At 36.7% G+C, this 21,372-nt stretch overlaps 1 protein-coding gene across 12 annotated transcripts in view; it reads left to right on the top strand.

Annotated features, from left to right (window-relative positions):
- The window catches only part of THADA (THADA armadillo repeat containing), a 319,658-nt gene that overhangs the window by 179,131 nt on the left and 119,155 nt on the right, over positions 1 to 21,372 (top strand). Inside the window, exon 30 of one of the 12 annotated variants that reach the window (XM_036990829.2) lies at positions 20,721 to 21,343. The exons of the other annotated variants lie outside the window; for them this stretch is intronic. Coding sequence (XP_036846724.1) covers positions 20,721 to 20,726 — 6 coding nt within the window. The 3' untranslated portion in view covers positions 20,727 to 21,343. Of the gene's footprint in view, positions 1 to 20,720; positions 21,344 to 21,372 lie in introns of those variants that run through there. 12 annotated transcript variants of the gene reach the window in all.

Consider the following 21,372-nt stretch of genomic DNA (forward strand, 5'->3'; position numbering starts at 1 on the left):
GCCAGCAGAGTAGGCAGCAGTGAATAAACAAGGCCACAAGGGATGCCACTGCTTTTGAAATGGAATGCTCTGTGGGGTTCCCGTGCTGCACGAGCAGGTTGCTGGGGACAGTATGAACTCATTTCCCAATGAATCATGCTGAGTCAAGGCAGTCCTTCGTGGCTCCCATGAGCTTAGGCAAAGAGGAAAGTATCTTCACACCACTCCTCTGCTGTCTAGGATGGTCTTCCCTTAGCTGTCTATACCTGGGCCTTAGAGATACAGAGAATGTTTACTCATTCTTCTAGTTAGTCCATCGTCATTGAGTGGTTATTAAGTGCATATACTATTATAGATGCCATGGAAAATACAAAGAAAAGTTAATATATGACACATTCTCTGGCTTCAAGAGGCTATGAGCTGCCATGGAAAAAAGCCATCCACACCACGAACAATTACACAGAACCACATGGCTGTGGTGTGTACCAGGCAAGTGGCCAAGAGAACACATCTGAGAGGAGAGCTCAGGAGAGGCTTCATGGGACACTGGGTCTTGGGATAAATCTTGAAACTGGGTTTCTATTGTTGAGACAAAGGAGCTGATGTGAGCCACGGCATGGTGGCATGGTGGAGGGCATACGGGAAGCGTTTGCACAGGCAGTGGGTAAACCAGCGTGGCCGGTCCTGGGATGCGTCGAGAGAAACAGGATGTTTGATCGGCAAGATGGGTGCAGTTTAGCATGTGAGAGACCGCAAACGCCAAGCCATTCAGAGTCTGAGGCCGATAGCCTTCATAGTGGGATGTACAAGGTAGAATTGTGTGTGGCAGAATATCTTGGCATGCTATTTCTTTCTTTTCTCTCATTCCTTTAACCATTAGTTTATATCTGATGTAAAATAATGTATATGACATGTTGACACACTAGTATATAATTTCTAAATAAATAAGTATATAAAAGCTGGGAGGATGTGCCCAAAGAAGTCCTTCCATATAGTAAGTAGGAGTATAGACTGGAGCTAGCTTGTCCATCTAGAACCTAGCACTGTGGCTTGCTAACTGTGTTATTTTGGGTAAGTTGATTTCTGTATCTCTGCTTCTTCCTCTATTAATGGGAAGAAAAAACTATCTCCTAGGCTGGCTGTGAGGATTAAATGAATTAACACATTAGTAGTGCTCAGCAGGGTCTCTGGCACAAGGCAGGTGCTTAGGAAATGTTAGTTGCTGTCACTGCTTGGTACTCCTGCTGCCGTCATCACCACCCCCAATAGGGGTTTATGATCCCAAAGTGTGAAGACCACTGAAGTAGGCACTAAGTAAAAGATTTGGAGCTAAAGAAAGCTGTGTTTTAGAAAAATTAATGTTGTGCGTTGAAATAATACTGTCAAAAATGTGAAGATTCCTGTTGATATGTGAGTGTGTGCGTAAGAGAGAAGTCAATTTTCATCAATTTTGCCTTCACGTGTTAGCCTGCTTCAAAGAGGTTCATCTGGGCAGTCAGTGTTCTCTACCTTCCTGTAGATCATAGTAAAGATTTCAAGAGCTGAGATTAGTTCTGATTTTTAAGGGTTAAGTTCCTGTCTACCCGGTTATTCCCTGCACCTGTTGTGTTTTGAATTACACCCCCCCCACCCCCCACCTCAGAGCCCATCACAAAACCTGGTGAATGAGGAAGGGAACACTGCCATGCTGTCCTGAACAAAGGAGTCTTTTACCATGCGAAGGGGGAAATTTGAAGTTCATGAAGTGAGGAGGAGATACAGGATCCTCCTAGATAGATTAATCTGGCACTTTTCCGAGTTCACTTTTCATCTCGGAAGACACACTTGCCATCCGCTCCCAGCCTTACTGTTTGAGACATTTTTATGACTGAAGATAATTCTGATTGAACTTTTAAAACACAACAAAGCAAGACATCACATTTGAGCACATTAGCAGGCTCCTGTCATTTCCCAGAATTCCTAAAAATATGTGATAGTGTATAGTCCCATGATGTGATGTGATTTGTTTGGTGGGTCTCCAGCCTATGAAAAGAGCAGTATTTTTGTTTGTTCTTAGCTACGCCAGTCTAATAGGGAAAAGTAATATCTCATTGTTTTTACTGGGGAAGCATTTTTGAGATTACAAAGCATATGTACTGGTTGCATAGCCCTTGGGTTTATTTAACACACCCAACATATTTCAGTTACTAAGGACTAAGTTGGCTGTTTAAAAGCACTGTAGTTGAGTATAACCAGACAATTTGGGAGCCACCCAATTTCCTTTAGCCACCCATGGGCCTAAAGGAAAGTTTAAATAAGTAATAAAACTCTATTTTAAACTCTATTATTGTTCATGACATTCTTGTATTTCTCTGTGCTGTGTGTCTCCACCCGCTGTACCTTGTCCCGCTGTGGTGGTGTTTCTCCACCTCAGCACATTGTCATTTAGGGCCTGGTACTTCTTTGTTGTGGAAGCCATACTGTGCGTCACCATATGTTGGCTAGCATCTCCCCCATAAATGTCCCTAGTACCTGTCCTCCCAGTGTGATGACAAAAACGTCTCCAGACATTTTCACATGTCTCCAATGGGGGCAACATCACCCTGGCTGACAACCTTTGTTCTGTGGTACCTGTGGATTTTCTCCTTGATCCTGTGTGGACAAGGTGTGCTGCAGCTCTTTTAAGTCCAATAGCCATGAAGGAAACCATTCCTTACACATGATCACACTGTGGCCCAGCAGACTGTAATGAACTGTGCAGAGGAGTAAGAGAATAGGAGAGACAATACAAAACTCAGGCTGGAAATCCCAGGAAGCCCTTTTCTTCTCTCTTTTTCTCTCTCTCTGCTGGAAATGTGCTGTGAATATGTTAGACAGCTTGCCTTCTAAATTCTAGCATTTTATAGTTTACTTCATGTCCCTGTCCCAACTTGCCTCTGATCCACTTGCGTAATGTATAGTTGAAATTTATTTCAACCCTCCCAGACACAGGAAACATAATAAAATTCTAGGTTCTATTTACCTAGGGGGAACTTTGGAAAATAACACATAATTAGAATTTTCTTACTTCTTTTATTTGAAATGCTGCTGTTTTATTATTGGTTACAATTGCTGTGTATTTCATTGAGCCTCTCTTGGGCTGGAGCAAGAGGCTGTGGAGAAAGATCCTCTCTAGGAACAGAAGTTCTACAGCAGATTTAACCCAGGACATCAAAATTTTAACTGTGGATTAAACATAAAGCTTTCTCCAGCTCCCCAGATTTCATACCTCAAAAAGGAAACTGGAGAATAAAGCTAGATGAAGATGCTAAATATACATAGTACAGATAGTAATTTTATTAATTTTATTTTTAAAAGCCCCTTAAATATTGTATATGCCTCAGGTATGTAAATGTCTGGAAGCCAGGAGTAAATTTGGGGCTTGTCTCTCAAAGATGTTGCATCATATTTAAAAAAATAAGAGGTTTTAAAGCCCATTCTTAATACCTCTTTTAGAAATTGCCAAATGGTTCTTGTGTGTGCTCTTTGTCTGTTTAGAGGGATAAGTATAGATATTAAAATGGAGTCTTACTTTCTGTTTTTGTTAAGGGCATATGTTTGAAAAAATAAGTAAGTTAAATCTTAATTGAATTTCTTGTTACTGTCAATAACAAGCATTTTTTGTGCCTTTTCTTCACATCAAAAGATATGAAGGGCTGATAATTGGGGTAAAAATTTGCACCTGTGAATATTTTGGTAAATGTTTTTTTCTCTAACTTTGCATGGTTAATTTATCAGTCAACCTATTAAATTAATTAAAGATTTTGACATCAAAATATAAAGAATTAGTAAGGATACAGAGCCAAGCTCATGATAGTCATTAGAACAAATCTATGGGCAGTGGTAGTCTCTTCTCCATTTTCATTAAGAAGCTCATTCAAGTGGACCACTGTTTAGTTCTTGCTGCTTTTGAAATACACCTTCCTTGACATCCATTTCCCAGGTGTCATTTTGAATACCTTTAGATAATGAATTCTCCTGAAGTTATCCACAGAGTTTTTGCCTCCTGAATTGTTAAGAAGGAAAAGTTAGTTTATCTGTCCTATTATAAATGCCTTTTTTCAGCTTCATTGAGGTATAATTGACATGTAACATTGTGTAAGTTTAAGTTGTACAGTGCAATATTTGACATATGTATATATTACAAAGCGATTACCACATTAAGGTTAGTTAACACATCCATCACTTCATATAATTATCATTTTGTTTTTTGTGTTGAGAACTTTTGAGATCTATTCTTTTAGCAGACATACAATACAGTATTAACTATAGTCACCATGCTGTACCTTGTGTCTCCAGACCTTATTCATCTTAAAACTCGTAGTTTGTACCCTTTGACCACCTTCACCCATCCCAGCTGCTCACAACCACCAGTCTGCTCTCGGTTTCCAAAAGTTTGGGGTTTTTTTAGATTCCACATATGAATGAAAGCATGCAGTATTTGTGGTTGTCTGACTCATCTTACTTAGCTTAATACCCTGTGGTCCATCCATGTTGTCACAGGTATCAGTATTTCCTTCTTTTTATGGCTGAATAATATTCCTCTGTGTGTATGTGTGTGTGTGTGTGTGTGTGTGTGTACAGTTGACCTTTGAATAGCTCGGGTTCACGGCACCAACCCCCACGCACAGTCAAAAATCATTTATAACTTTTGACTCCCCCAAAACTTAACTACTAATAGCCTACTGTTAACTGGAAGCCTTACTCATAACATGAAGTCAATTACATATTTTGTGTGTTATAGTATTATGTACTGTATTCTTACAGTAAAGTAAACTAGACAAAAGAAAAGGTTTTTTCAAATTGCCACAAATGTGAAAATCATTTTCTAGTATATTTATTGAAAAAATCTGCATATAAGTGCAATGGCATGGTTCAAACAAAACCTGTGTTGTTCAAGGTCAGCTATATACATAATCACATCTTATTTACCCATTCATCCACTGATGGGCACTTCAATGGTTTCCATGTTTTGGCTATTGGAAATAATGCTGCAGTGAACATGGGGGTTCAGATACCTCTCTGAGAGTGATTTCATTTCCTTTGGATATATACCCAGAACAGGAATTGCTGGATCATATGATAGTTCTATTTATGGAACCTCTATACTGATTTTCACAGTGGCTTTGCCAATTTTATATTCCCACCAACAGTGCACAAAGATTCCTTTTGCTTCATATTCTCACCAGAACTTTCTTAACCCATGTCTTTTTTATAATAGCTGTTCTAACACATGTGAGGTGTTAGGTATGTCACTGTGGTTGATTTGCCTTTCCCTGATGATTAGTGGTGTTGAGCACCTTTTCATGTACCTTTTAGCCATATGAATACAGTTTTTGGAAAAAATGTCCATTAAAGTCCTTTACAAATTTTTTTATCAGATTTTTTTTGTCATTGAGTTTTGTACAAGTTATTTACATATTTTGGATATTAATCCTTTATCAGATACATAGTTTGCAAATATTTTCTCCCATTCCATCAGTTACCTTTTCATTTTGTTGACTGTTTCTTTTGTTGTGCAGAAGCTTTTTTATTTGATGTAGTCTCACTTGTTTTGCTTTTGTGGTTTGTGCTTTTGGTATCATATCCATAAAATCATTGCCAAGACCAATGTCAAGGAACTTTTTCTCCATGTTTTCTTCTAGGAGTTTTACAGTTTCAGGTCTTAATGTTTAAGTCTTTAATACATTTTAAGTTAATTATTGTAAGTGGTATAAAATAGGGGTCACTTTTCATTCTTTGCATGTGAATACCTCCTTTTCCCACCACTGTTTATTGCATAGACTATCTGGTCTCCATTGGGTTCTCTTGGCTCCCTTGTCAAGTAGGTAGTTGATCATATATGCATGGATTTATTTCTGGGCTCTTGAGTCTGTTGCATTGCTCTACTACATGTCTGTTTTTATACCAGTACCATTTTGTTTTTATTATAATAGCTTTGTAATACAGTTTGAACTCAGGAAGTCTGATACCTCAGGCTTTGTTCTCTTTCTCAGGAGTCCTTTAGTATTTGAGGTCTTTTGTGGTTCCATATGAATTTTAGGGTTATTTTTTCTATTTCTGTAAAAAAAAATTAGAATCTTGAGGGTTTTATTGACTGTATAGATGGCTTTGGGCTTTTACAAATGTTAACTAATTAACTAATAATCAATGGATTTTAAAAATATTCTTTCAATCCAATCCGTAAGCACAGGATATCTTTCCATTTATTTGTATCTTCTTCAATTTCTTTCATCAGTCTTAAAATTTCCAGGGTACAGATCTTTCATCTCCTTGGTTAAATTTATCCATATTATATTGTTTTTTATGCTATTATAAATGGGATTATTTTATTTCTTTTCCAGATAATTCATTGTTCGTGGATAAATATGTAACTGATTTTTTGTATGTTGGTTTTCTATCCTGCAGCTTTATTGAATTTGTTTATTAGTTCTAACAGTTTTTTTGGTGTAGCTTTTAGGATTTTCTATACATAAGATCATATCATGTGCAAGCAGAGACAGTTTAGCTTCTTTTTCAATTCAGATTCCTTTTATTTCTTTTTTGACCTTATTGCTCAAGCTAGGACTTCTAACAGTATTTTGAATAAGAATGGTGAGAATTGGTACCCTTGTATTGTTCCTGATCTTAGAAGAAGAGCTTTCAACTTTTCACTGTCGAGTATGATGTTAGTTGTGGGCTCATCATATATGGCCTTTCTTATGTTGGGGTGCATTTCTTTTATGCCTAATTTGTTGAGAGTTTTTATCATGAATAGATATTTAGTTTTGTCAAATAGTTTTTCTACAACTATTGAGATGATCATATGATTTTTATCTTTCATTAATATGATGTATCATGTGTACTAATTTGCATATCCTGAACCATCGTTGCATCTCAAGGATGAATCCCATTTGATTATGTGATGAATCCCACTTGCTGTGTGATCATTTTAATGTGCTGTTAAATTTGGTTTGCTAGTATTTTGTTGAGTATTTTTACATCTTTATTTATCAGGGATGTTGGCCTGTAGTTTTCTATTCTTATAGTATTCTTATCAAGCTTTGATAATCAGGGTAATGCTGGCCTAATAAAATGAATTTGGGAGTGTTCCCTCATCTTCAATTTTTTTGGAATATTATCAAGCTTTGATAATCAGGGTAATGCTGGCCTAATAAAATGAATTTGGGAGTGTTCCCTCATCTTCAATTTTTTTGGAATAATTTGAGAAGGATTGGTATTAGTTATCCTTCAAATGTGTGATAGAATCACCAGTGAATCCACCTGTCCTAGATTTTCTATTATTGGGAGGTTTTTGACTATTTATTTCATCTCCTTACTCATTGGTGTCTTAAAATTTTCCACTTCTTTCTTTTTCCAACCTATTTCTTTCTGATTCAATCTTGGTAGGTTTCTAGCCATGTTTCTAGGTATTCATCCATTTCTTCTAGGTTGTCCAATTTGTTTGCATATAGTTCATATAAATTTCTTTCTTCTTTGTCTTGTTTATGCCTGTGCTGTGCTAGACCCTCATATAATAATACATTTATCCAATAAAATGATGTATGCACCCAGCTCCTAGAGTAGTGATGAGCATTCTGATTCCCTGCTACCCTGGGCCCCCTCCTCCCAGTCCGTGTCCATACTCAAACCTTTGCTCTTGTATTATTAGTTTTAAAATTTGCTCTTGTGCTTCATTTGTGTTGCTTTTCCCAATTAATAGTTTTGTCTGAATATAAGAGTGGTTGAGAGGGAAAGCTCTGCACTTATTGCTATCTTTGTTCAATTCCCAGCTCTACTACCTGTTTAGATTTCTTAGCTTTCATTTTCTTCTCTGTAAAATGGGGAAGCAAATAGTTTTCTGGAGATAGTTGTGAAAATTAAAACAGAGTAACTCTAATGACCAGATCTTCTGTCTCCAGAACAGAACTGGGAGGAATATTCTTTAGGGCAGGAATGGGGTCTTTTGAAACTGTTCTAAAGCCTCACTAGTTGTGCCTCTTATGTGTGCAGATAAGTTCCATGATCACTCGAGTGCAGCATGCTACTGGGGGTTCCTAACAAGTCTAAATCTCCATATGTTCTTTTTTTCTGGGCCAAATGAAGGTAGACTGTTGCCTTCCTGCTTCATCTCCCACTTTTTTTTCTTATTAATGAAGGGAATATGTCTTACTCTGTTTGCACTCTGGAGCAGTTGTTAGATATGTACAGGTATCAGATGTTTTAATGTTGGACTCTTGTTCCTAATGAATAGATAATCCTCTATTTTTGCTAGAATCTTAGTCATTCTTCTATTTGGGATGCCTTTTTAATCTAAGAAAATAAAATTTCTGGTGGGGGCACAGTTTTCATTAACTTCCTAAAAATTATATTTCCGAAAAGGAGTCTAAAATTCTTCAGTTATCTTTTATATCAAATGGATTTAATTTTTTTTTTTTTAATTGTGACTTTGAAGAGTTTGTAAGGGCCAGAAAATTCCATCTCCTTTGTTAATCTTCAAGTATAATTAGCATCTTAAATGTGCTGTTTGACATTTTTCCCCCCTATTCACTATTTAAGCCTTTAAAAAGTATCTTTGTTTCATGCAGATTGTGGGACAGGTTTTACTTGTAAGTTTGTCAATTTATAACAAATAGACTTTATGCCTTTCCTTTCTTCTCTGATTACAAGATATAAAGTAATTTTAATATCTAACACATTGTTTCTAAAATGCAGTTTCATTTTCCTATTTTGTAGTTGATTTTTTCAAGTACATGAGACATTTACTAGTCCAGTTAGGAAACTTCTGCTTATTCTAACAAGCAGTATTCATTGATCAGTCTATTTGAAAGAAATTTGAGTCATTAGGTTTGATTTTTCAGGTGTGTATTTAGAAACCAGGAATCCAAGGAAGTAATTCATTAAAATTAATGATTGAACAAATTCTCGTATATAGTATGTGTGTACGCATTTGGAATTAGGTGCTAGAAATCCGAGTACATGTTCATCAAAGAAACTCTGATAGTGAATTAGAGATGTAATATAATCCTTGGTCACCAAATCAAAGGGAACGAGGTGGTAGGTAGATTTCTGAAGAAAATCAAGACCAGTGCCCTTTTGTTTATAATCCCAAAGTGGTGGTGAGGCTTCTGCTTCTGTGCCCCACTCCTCTCCAAGACCTCTGTGGACTCATTAAAGGAGGAGGGCCATACTTGAAGCCAATATAATACTGCATATCAATTATGCTTTAATAAAAAAATTTTTTTAAAGAAGTACCTTATTGTTTTGCATTTGTCTTCAACATCATCATCTGTTCTACTTTGTTACACTTCCTTTGTCCTAGCCTTTCCTTCTTGGTTGCTTCTCTAATTTTTACTCTTTCCCCCTCCCCTGAAGGAGAAAGGTGAAGGGGAGCATAAAATGAGTAGAGATGCACAATTCCCAGCTGTCTGTCCATTTGAGAAGTTAAACCTTAGCTATCACCACAACAATCACAATGAGTTTAGTCATTTTTAGATTCATGTAAGAAGGTAGAGGTGGCCTGTACGTTGTTCAAGGTTGGGCTGTAAGTGATGGTGGAGACCTAAAAACATCTACAATTTAAGAATATGAAATAACACCAAAAGGCTGCCTCAGAGTTTATATTCAAGTGACTATTTTTTTGGTATTTTGGTATAGATTTGAGGATTGAAGACATGTTTGTTCTATTTTATCTTCCCTGATTGAGCCTTCCGGGGGGGAATAGGCTGCTTGGGGGTGTAGTGAGCACTTAGTACTAGAGGAGGTCAAGCTCAGTCCCTAGAGCCTTGTCACTCAGTGTAGCACAGACCAGCAGCACTGGCCGTAGCTGGCTAGAAATGCAGACTTCTCGGGCCGCCGCCCAGACCTGCTGAATCAGAATGTGCATTTTCACAAGATGTTCAGTTAAACTCATATGCTCATTAAACTTGAAGAAGTAGTTGTCCAAATAAGCCTGTTTCCAGGGTGTTCTAGTGGACCTAGAACCAAAGGTATAAAATAAATATCCATATTGATGTAAATAAATAAATGATTGAACAAATAAATAAGTGGCAAAGAAGAGACAGTCTCCCACACAGAAGAATTCCTAATGATTTATATAGATACATCCTCTCTCCTCCAGAAAGGGAAGCTTAACTTTCCCTTCCCTCATCCCTTGAGAGTGGTGGGCTGTGCGCAGTGACTTGCCTCCAGCGAGTATGGGCAGTGGGGAGAGGAGAGTAACTGCAGTGGAGAAATCTAGCCAACACTGCCTGTAAGCTGTGGTCAAGGCTCACATCAGCAGTGTGTAAGTCATGTTGACAGCATGTACCCCTGTTATGACAGGAGGAAGATGGCTTGTCACCTCCATGGTCTTCCTCCCCCAAACCTGTAATCCTAATCTAATAAAAAATTAAAAAAAATAAGCTTACATTGAGGGACTTGTCACAAAATATGACCACTACTCCTCAAAACTGTTAAGGTCATCAAAAGCAAGGAAAAAGTATGAGAAACTGCCATGGAACAGGGGAACCTAAGGAGATATGATAACTAAATGTACTGTGGTAGTCTGGATGGGATCCGGGGATGGAAAAAGACGTTAGAGGAAAAGTAGTGAAGCCTGAATAAAGTATGTGGAGTTTAGTTAGCAGTAATGTACCAATTACTTCCTTAGTTATAACAAATGTACCATAGTAATGTTAAGACAGTAACAGTGTGAGAACTGGGTGAGGGATGTATAGAACCTTTCTGTACCATCTTTGCAACTTTCTGAAACATCTAAAACTTACTCTGGCCCACTTGAGGTTCTAGTCCTCTCAGGAGAACAGATTTTCTTTCTCGTAGAGTGGCGATGGCTAGAGTTAATCTGCTGCATGTATGTGGATCAGCAAAGCCTCTTGACAGGGCTCTTCTGAATGTCAGGACATCCTGACATCTGCCTTCATTTGAGTGTGGTATTTGGGTCTTGATCTGAAAAGGAGCAACAGAGTCCTGCTGTTGACCCCAAGCAGGTGTTGGTTGCTTTGCTTCTAAGTGGGACAGAATTGGGCTTCATTCATTTAATACATAGCCTCCAGTAACTGAGACTGAATGTTTAGAATATGGCTGTTTATCACTGTCTGGAGGCATCCTAGTCAATCCCTAACACCACATTCATTGTTGGAAAGGGAATTAGTTCTGTGTGTTTTCAGCTTTAGAATCAAAGAGAACTTTGAAAATAGAGCTAAATGGAGACTATTTTTAAAGAGGAGGTGATTTTCATTAAAAAAAAAAAGTTGGCTCAGTTGTCTTAGCTGCTTATAGGAAACAAATCATCAGAAGAGTCTTGGGACAAAAATGAAGGGTCTTAGGAGTGTAGGCAACAGTCTTTGTATCTGACAGTATAAACAGAAGAAGGCCTGCACTTTCTGATCTATATCTTTATACACTCCAAATAAAGCAGAAGAGAGTATTACTGGTTGTGTGTAGAATACGTGGAGAGGACAGACATGGAGAACAGCTGTTCTGTTTCCTCAAGTACAATGTTACCCATGCTGTAAATATTGGCTCTGGGAATTTCATAGTGTTGACCCAGCATCAGGGACCCCTTTTAATCTGAAACGGCTTGCAGCCTGGTGGAGTTTCTTGTATCACATTGTGAACACTGACACCGATTTCACAAAATTCTCTTGCAAAATGCTTTTGCTTGCTTGTGCTTTGTTTTATTCGTGTTCTTGGAGACCTTACTGGTACAGGCCCTGTGCCAATTTTCCTTTGCTGTCTTACCACTGTCAGCAGTTCTGTAACAGGATTAAAGGGATACCTCAATTTCCAAAAATAGAAGTTCAAGAGGTTTACTGCCCAGCAGAGGGAAGTCAAAATAACCAGCGTTATATTCTTTTGGCATACAGATTTTCAGTTTCCCACATTGGGACTTTGTACACCAAAAATGAAAACAGTTACAAAATTTTCATCAGTGTAAAATTATGTTGAAACTCACTCTGGCTTCCCTTTAACACGATTTTTTATTGGAAAGAATTTAGTATAAAGTAGATTGACCTTGGATGTCATCCAGTGACTGAAATACTCTATGATAGAGTATAAATAAGATGTGGACCCCATTGTATTTACCATTTTAAAATTAAAAAGCAAAAAGAGAAGACACTGTGTTTTATTGTGGTTACTCCATTCCTACTTGGTATGCACAATTTATGATCTTGCACTGTTTTAATTGTTTACAGTTTCATGGGCAAACTAGATTATTTTGGGCAAAGAGGATGGTATATGGAAAGAAGTTTTAGATCTATGCAGACCTAAGCTTGCTAGATTCTTTCCCCGCTTCCTAGATATTTGGCCTACAGCAAAGCTACTTAAAGTCACAACTGAAGCTTAACCATCTATAAAACAGTAACACCTAATTTGCAAGGTTGATAGAAGTAGAGATGTTATAGGTACAAATTCCCACTATAGTGGCTATCATAGTATAGTCTCTTAATGGTAACTATCACTAAAAATTATTATTATAAGCTTTAAAATACTATTACATAAGTTACTTAACATTAGGAAGGGGAATAAAATAAATAAATACTGAACCACTGTTATTTTTTTTGTCCCAAACTCATTTATTGAAAAATATATCTTATCTCTCTGACAGAAAGGCTATCTTTGTTATATACTAAATTTTAATATGCAGTTGCTCTTATTTTCTACACTTGTAGTCTATTCCACTGAGAAGTTTGTCTGTGTATATGCCAGTAGTCACAGTAGCTTTATATCATGTCTTACGGTTTGGTGGGGACTACTTCCCTTTCGTTACTTTTCTTTTCCAGTACCCTCTGAACTTCAAATTGTCTATCCACCCATCCTCCATTCTGTTGATATTATTATATTTTAATGGGATCACATTAAATTTATATATTAAACTACTGACTCTAAATAACATCTTTATTATGATGTTGTCCTATTCAAGAACATGGTATGCCTTCTATTCATTCATCTTTTATGTTCCTCAGTAGCATTAGGTTTTAAAGCTTCCTTCATATTTCTATTTTTATATTTCTTATTACTGTTGTCATAAGTACTTTTCTTATTTATCATCTGACTTCTGCTGTTTTTACTTTGGAAAATGATTAGTTTCTATATATTTACTTTGTAATAATACTGCTGATCATTACACTTATTCTGTCAAACACTGTTCTATGCACTTACATATATTTATTCATTAAATCCTCATAACAGTCCTAGACAGAGTACTGTTTTACAACAAGAAAACTATAGCTCAGGGAGGTTGCATAACTTGTAGAAAGTGGAGATCCAGGGTTTTAGAGCCTGTGCCCCTGAGTTCTGTAATACACTATACTCAGTCACCTAACTCGTAATAGTATCATTTGTAAAGATCCTTTGTAAGATGTTTTCTGTTGATTCTCTTGGGTTTTCCTCATAGTAGTGCATGTTTTTGATAGGGCTGAATATTCTAGAGATGTCAGTTTTCTCCAGATTTAAACATGGATTTAGTAATTCCAATAAAATTTTTAGTATTTTTTAAAATAAATTTCACTTGACAATACAACTATATTTATATGAAAGAATAAATAGTAAGAGACAAAATGTTTCTTGATTAGGATTACATTGACTCTGTAGACCTATTTGGAGGAGAATCAACATTGTTAATGTATAATTTTCATAAGGTAAAGTCATTATTTTCAGACAAATATAAAATGGACATATGTAAAAGATATTAACTCATTAACTGCTAATAAGGGAACCAGTAAGATGTTATGATCAGCTCAAAGATCATCTAAAAAACTAGGGTATTTATAGGCAATTTAACAGAGTATTAGTATAAGATTGCTGAATTATATGTAAGACAGTTTAATTATATGTAAGACAGCAGATCATAAATCTTGGGGGTTATCTGTTCCACTGAATAGAAATTATTTGGGTCTCTACTCCTACAAGTTCACAAGTACCTTTACTAAGTATGGGATCTTTAATCAGTAGTAGACAAGAAGATGTACTAAGTTTATTCCTCAACTAGTAATTGGTAAACAATGATCCATGGGCCCAACCCATCCTGCCCCCTATTTTGTAAATAAAGTTTTAGTGGAACACAGTTATACCCGTTTGTTTATATATTTTCTGTGGCTGCTTTTACAATATAATGCCAGAGTTGGACAACAGATATGATCTGACCCACAAAGCCTATTATATTTACTCTCTGGCCCTTTACAGAAAAAGTTTGCTGAATGCAGGCCTACACAATACTTGGATGAGGTATTATATATGTCTTACATATATTTTGTTACATTTATTCCAAAATATTTCATCTTTTTGATACTATTAAAAATAATTGTTTAAAAATTTTTGTTTATTATTGGAATACAGTTGATATACAATATTATGTTGTTACAGGTGTACAACATAGTGACTTGATAATTATATACATCACTAGATGCTTGCCACAGTAAGTGTAGTTTCCCTTGTTTCCATACCAAGATATTATAAGAGGAGGTGATTTTTAATTAAAAAAAAAAAAAGTTGGCTCAGTTGGCTCAGCTGCTTATAGGAAACAAATCATTAGAAAAGTCTTGGAATTCCATTTTTGGTTTTCCATTCCCACGAATGGATTTCCATTCCCATTACTAACTTCTATTATAATTTGCAGTTTGTACCTCTTTATTCTCCTTACCTACTTCTTGCATACTCCTACCCTCCTCTGTATGGTAACCAGCAGTCTGTTGTCCATGCTTATGAGTCTACTTCTTTTTTGTCTGTTAATTTGTCTTGTTATTTGGGTTCCACATATAAGTGAAATCATATGGTATTTGTCTTCTTCTGTCTGACTTATTTCACTTAGCATAATACCTCTAGGTCCATCTATGTTGTAACAAATGGCAAGCTTTCCCTCTTTTTATGGCTGAATAATATTCCATTGTGTATATGTACCTCGTCTTTATTCATCTACCGATGGACATGTGGGTTACTTCCATATCTTTGCTATTGTAAATAATGCTTCAGTGAACAGAGGTGTGCATGTATCTTTTTGAATTAGTTATTTTGGTTTCTTTGGGTAAATTCCCAAAAGTGGAATTGGTGGGTTGCATGGTATTTCTATTTTTAGTTTTTTGAGTCATCTCCATTTTGTCTTCCACAGTGGCTGGACCAAGTCACATTCCTGCCAACAGTATAGGAGGGCTTCCTTTTCTCCACATCCTCACCAACTCTTGTTATTTCTTGTGTTTTGGATGGCTATTCTGACTGGTATGAAGTGGTACATAATTGTGATTTTGATTTACATTTCCCTGATGATTAGTGATACTGAGTATCTTCATGTGTCTGTTGGCCATTTAATGTCTTCTTTGGAAAAATTTCTATTCAGGTCATCTGCCCATTTTTAAATTGGGTTATTTTTCGTGTTGAGTTGTGTGAGTTCTCTATGTATTTTGGATATTAGCCAGTTATTAGATATATCATTTACAAATATATTCTCCCACATGGTAGGTTGCCTTTTTGTTTTGTTGAGGGTTTCCTTTGCTATGCAGAAGATTTTAGTTTGATATAGCTCCACTGTTTATCTTTGCTTTTGTTTCCCTTCCCCATGGAGAAGTATCTGTAAAGAAATTTCACATGTTGATGCACATGAGATTCTTGCCTATGTTTTCTTCTAATAGTTTATGGTTTTGTGTCTTACATTTAGGACTTTAATCCACTTAGAGTTTACTTTTGTGTATGGTGTAATGTAGTGATCTAGTTTCATTCTTTTGCTTGTAGCTGTCCAGTTTTCCCAATACTGTTTATTGAAAAGATCATCTTTTCCCCCTTGTATATTCATGGCTCCTTTGTTATATATTAATTGACCATATATGTGTGGGTTTATCTCTGACCTCTCTATTCTGTTCCATTGGTCCATGGGTCTGTTCTTGTGCCAGTACCATACTGTTTGATTACTGTAGCTTTGTAGTGTAGCTTGAAATCAGGGAGTGTGATACCCCCAGCTTTGTTCTTCTTTCTCAAGATTACTTTGGTTATTTGGGGTCTTTTGTGGTTCCATATAAATTTTAGGATTACTTACTCTAGTTCATTGAAAAAATGCCACTGGCATATTTTATAGGGATTCCATTGAATTTGTAAATTGCTTTGAGCCGGATGGCCATTTTAACAATATTAATTCTTCCTACTCATGAGCATGGGATAAATTTCCATTTATTTGTCTTTGTTGATTTCTTTCTTTAGTGTCTTATGGTTTTCAGAGTACATGTCTTTCACTTTGTTGGTTAGGTTTATCCCTGGATATTTTACTCTTTTTGATGCAGTTGTAAATGGAAATGTTTTCTTGATTTCTCTGTCTGCTAATTCATTGTTTGTATATGGCAATGCAACAGATTTTTGTATATTGATGTTATATCCTATGACTTTGCTGAATCCAGTTATAAGTTTTAATAGTTTTTTGGTGGAGTCTTTAGGATTTTCTATGTATGGTATCATGTCATCTGTCTTTTATCTCTTTCTAGTACTTCCAGTGCTATGTTGAATAATAGTGGTGAGAGTGGACATCCTTGTCTTGTTTCTGATCTTACAGGAAAAGCTTTCAGCTTTTTGCCATTCCTGTGGGTTTCTCATATATGGCCTTTATTATGTTGAGGTATGATCCCTCTCTGCCCACTTTGTTAAGAGTTTTTATCATGAATTGATGTTGAATTTTATCAAATGCTTTTTCAGCATCTGTTGAGAAGATCATGTGATGTTTATCCTTCCTTTTGTTAATGTGGTGAAATCACATTGATTGATTTGTAGATACTGTGCCATCCTTGCGTCCCTGGAATAAACCCCAGTTGGTCATGATGAATGATCCTTTTGATGTATTTTTTAATTCGATTTGCTAATATTTTGTTGAGAACTTTTACATCTATGTCCATCAGGAATATTGGTCTATAGCTTTCATTTTCTGTACTATCTTTGTCTAGTTTTGGTATTAGAGTAATACTGGCCTCAGTGAATGGGTTTGAAAGTATCCTTCCTCTGCCATTTTTGGAATACTTTAAGAAGGATAGTTATTAGCTCATCTTTGAATGTTTGTTAGAATTCAGCTTGGAAGCCATCTGACCCTGGACTTCTGTTTATTGGTATTTTTTGATTACCCATTCATTTTCACTACTAGTAATTAGTCTGTTCATATTTTCTATTTCTTCCTGGGTCAGTTTTGGAAGATTGTATGTTTCTAGGAATTTATCCATTTCTTCTAGGTTGTCTGATTTATTAGTATGTAAGTTTTCAAAACTTCTCTTATAATTCTTTGAATTTCTGCTATTAATTGTCCTTCATTTTCATTTCTGATTTTGTTTATTTGTATCCTCTCTTTTTTTCTTGGTAAGTCTAGCTAATGGTTTGTCTATTTTGTGTATCTTCTCAAACCAGCTCTTGTTTTCTTATTCTCTATTTTATTTATTTCTGTTCTGATCTTTATTATGTCCCACCTACCAATTTTGGGCTTTGTTTGTCCTTTTTCTAGTTCTGTTAGTTGTAGGGTTAGATTGTTTATTTGAGATGGTTCTTGTTTCTTGAGGTAGGCCTGTATAGCTACAAACTCTTCTCTCTTAGAACCCCTTTTGCTGCATCCCACATATATTTGAACTGTTGTGTTTCTATTTACACTTGTGCCCATGTACTGTTTGATGTCCTTTTTGATCTGTTCCTTGATCCACTGGTTATTTAGAAGCATGTGTTTGTGTTTTTCCTAGTTTTTTCTTGTAATTGATTTCTAGTTTCATACCACAGTGGTCTGAGAAGATGCTTGATACAATTTCAGTCTTAAATTTGTTAGGACTTGTTTTGTGTCCTAATATGGCATCTATTTTGGAGAAAAATATGTATTTCTCTTCCTTTTGGATAGAATGTTCTGTAGGTATCTGTTAAGTCCATCTGGTCTAATGTGTGATTCAGTGCCTCTATTTCCTTTTTTATTTTCTGACTGGATGATCTATCTATCCATTGATATAAGTGGGGGTGCTAAAGTCTGCTGTTCATTCTCCAGTGTATTTTTTATTTTTTATTGAACTCTTTATCTTTGATTGGTTCTTTATTAGGCTTTCTACCTGTTTGTTGAGGTCCACTTTGAGTACCACAGTTGTTTTCTCAAGTGTAGTGGGTATCTTTATGACCATTGCTTTAAACTATCAGGTAGATCAGTTAACTCTGTTTCTTTCAGTTTTTCCTTTTTTTCTCCCTTGTTCTATTGTTTGGAACATATTTCTCTGTCTCCTCAGACTTTCTGTGCCCTATTCTGTGAATTAGTTGAAAGGGCGTGCTCTCCCAGTCTTGAAGCCCTTGTGTGGGAGAGTCCCCTATGTAGACTGTATGTGCCTTGTGGTTTTGGAAAACTGGAAGCCAAGTAAGATTTTTCCCAGTGCTGGGGCTTGCAGGGCATAGTCCTGTGGGCACAATATTGGTGGCCTGTTGTAAGGGATCCTGGGTGGACATCTGTTTGTTCTGGTGCACTGGAGGCGGAGATGGTGGGCCAGCAGCCAGTCGGGGGTGCAATCTGTTTAACTCCCGGATTAGTGCTAGCTGAGTCCCCTGTGTCTCCTCACCCATATGCCTGGGCACACCTTGGGATCTTGGGGCCACTCCAGAGAATTCCCACATCAGGCGCCCACTGTCCCACCAGTGATATGGAGTCAGACTCTGTGCACATTCCCATCAGCCCCTGTGCACTCTGGGATACTTCCAGGAATTCCTTCATCAGCACCCAGAGTTGTTCTGGTGGATGAAATCAGGCACCGTGTGCACACATGTTTCTCCTTGACCCCTGCACACTCTGGGCTGCTGTGGGGGATTCCTGCATTGGCATCTGCTGGTCCCACTGGTGGTCAGAGGTCAGACCCACACATGCATTCCCTGTAGTACTCTGGGTAGTTGCCTTGGTGGCATCAGCTCACAGATTGGTGAATCCTCCCTGTGAGCCAGGTAACTTTCTGGTCCTGCTGATGAAGGAAGACCGGTGGATAATAGCAGGCAATAAGGCACAACTGCTGGATATACAGCAGTCATGCCTGGCTGTAGGGTGGTGCGGGGCAGGGGACTGCCTAGACCAAGTCTGAGGTTGGTGTGTACACCTAGATCCTACTCTTGGCTGCACTAAGATGTGCAGAACGAGCACAAACAGTGGCACTGGTCGGCTCCTCTGATCTCGGGTTACCTCCAGTGTTTCCTTGCCAACCGGTAGATGTTTAGTTCTGAAACTTAGATTATTTCACTATCGTTTGTTGCACTTTAAACTGCAAGGCTTTTTTCCTGTGCCTCAGGGCAGGGACAACAACCTGGCTCTCTCATGCATACCCCTCCCCTCCACTCTGTGCTGGTTACCTGCAATTACCATGTCTCTGTCTCTCCTGCCATTTTGCAGTTTGGGGGTGGTGGTGGTGGTGGTGGTGGTGGCAGTTTGGGGGTGGTGGTGGTGGTGGGGGTGGTGGTGGTGGTGGTGGTGGTGGTGGTGGTGGTAGGGTGTGTGTGTGTGTGTGTGTGTGTGTGTGTGTGATTTTTCTGTCCCTTATTGTATAGAAGATGTTGACTTTGGTATCTGTTCTTCAGGATGAAATGCTCTGTGTGTAGGTGTAGATTTGGCATGTAGATGGGAGTAGATGGATACAGGCTCTCTCTACTCCACCTTCGCAGAATCCCTCAATGTTTAAAAATTTTTTAATTACAGTTGTTTGTTGCTAGTCTTTAGGAAGTATGGTTTTCATATATTAACCTCATATTCTTGCTAAAACATTAGTTTTTGTATCTTAAATACAGATTCTTTAAGATTTTACACATAGATAGATACCATGTTTTCTGTGAATAAGGCAGTTTTCTTTCTCTTTCCAATTGATTTGTCTTTTATTTCCTCATCTTATTGTGCTGGGTAGGACCTCCAGTATAATGTTGAATAGGAGTAGTGAGAATGGACATTCTTACTTTTTCCCAGCCACAGGGGGAAATCATTAAACCTTTCATTGATACCATATATTAGCTGTAGGTTTTTCCTAAATGCACTTTCTCAAGTTGAGGAATTTCTCTTTTCTTTCTAGTTAATTGAAAATTTTTATCACGAACAGATGCTGAGTTTTGTCAAATGCTTTGACCGCATCTATTGAGATATTCAGATGTTTTTCTTTTTTTAATGTATTGATTGGTGAATTATATTGATTTTCAAATACTGAACCAGCTTTGCATTGTTAAGGTAAACCCCATTTCTTCTTGATATATTATCCTGTTTATTAATTACTGAATTAGATTTGCTAACATTTTATTAAATGTCTTTGTTTCTAGAAAGGTTTTCCTTGAAAAAGAAGATCAGTAATTATAGAACTTCCCATATCAAATCCTCAAGCATGATGTAAAGGCACATTAATATTTATAATCGTTCTAAATAAAAAGTTTGGTACTAATTCATCATTAGAAAGAATGATCAGAGGACAAAACGAAGAAACCAGAAACAAACCCTTGTATATATGAAAGTTAATATATCATAAAGGTTCTATTAGTACTGTTTTTCATAGAAACACTGAAAATGTTAGGCTTTTTGTTTTCATTTTTGAATCACCATTTGTGATTTAAACTATGTATTGTATATAATACTTGAATCACATAAACATGTCATGATTATTTTGTACACCTCATAGCATTTGACCTTAAACCCTCAGTAAAGATTTGTTGAATAAATGAACTAAATTAATGCTGTGTTTTAATGATTCGAAGGGTATGATAATATTTTCTTTTCCTCTATGTTTTCCTTTTGGTTACATTAGAAATAATCTAATGAAGATTTTAAATACTTAGACTAATGCTCTACTTCTGTCACATTGGAAGCTGAACTTTCTACCACTTTGAGATAATGTTTGGATAGCTGACTTCCTTTTGGTGACATGAAACATAGGAATGCTTCACAGCAGAACAAGAAAACTCACGTTGTAGAAAACTCCCTTCTGTCAACTATATTGATTTGGTGGAGATTCGAGGACCTGCACACCCTGCAATACAAAGTTCTCAGAGTGGTTAGAAACTCCTGGCCTTATAACTCCAGTTTAACGGCCGTATCAATTCTCACTTTGTTCATTTAAAAAAGTGAGATTTTTCTAAATTGAAGAGAAATTGTCATTCATTTGAACTTTACAGTCTTAGAGTTTGTTTTTTGTAATTCTCACGTTAAGATTGCACTCCTCAAGTTTACTTTCTGCCATGATTGTTCATCACAAACTAGTATTTTGAATTATTCAGTCATCTTAACAGAAATACTACTTGACAGTCATTTCTTTATTTTAGGGTAGTTCATATTGCTGAACATATTTAAATAATAAACCAGCAGTTCTTTAAAATTTGTTTTTGTTTAAGAAGATTTCTTGTACATTCAGATTGGTCTTTTCCCAATTATTTTTTATTCAAGAAGTGTTACTTTTTCTT

Source organism: Manis javanica, chromosome 1 (assembly GCF_040802235.1).
Source record: "Manis javanica isolate MJ-LG chromosome 1, MJ_LKY, whole genome shotgun sequence".
NCBI classification, from domain to species: domain Eukaryota; kingdom Metazoa; phylum Chordata; class Mammalia; order Pholidota; family Manidae; genus Manis; species Manis javanica.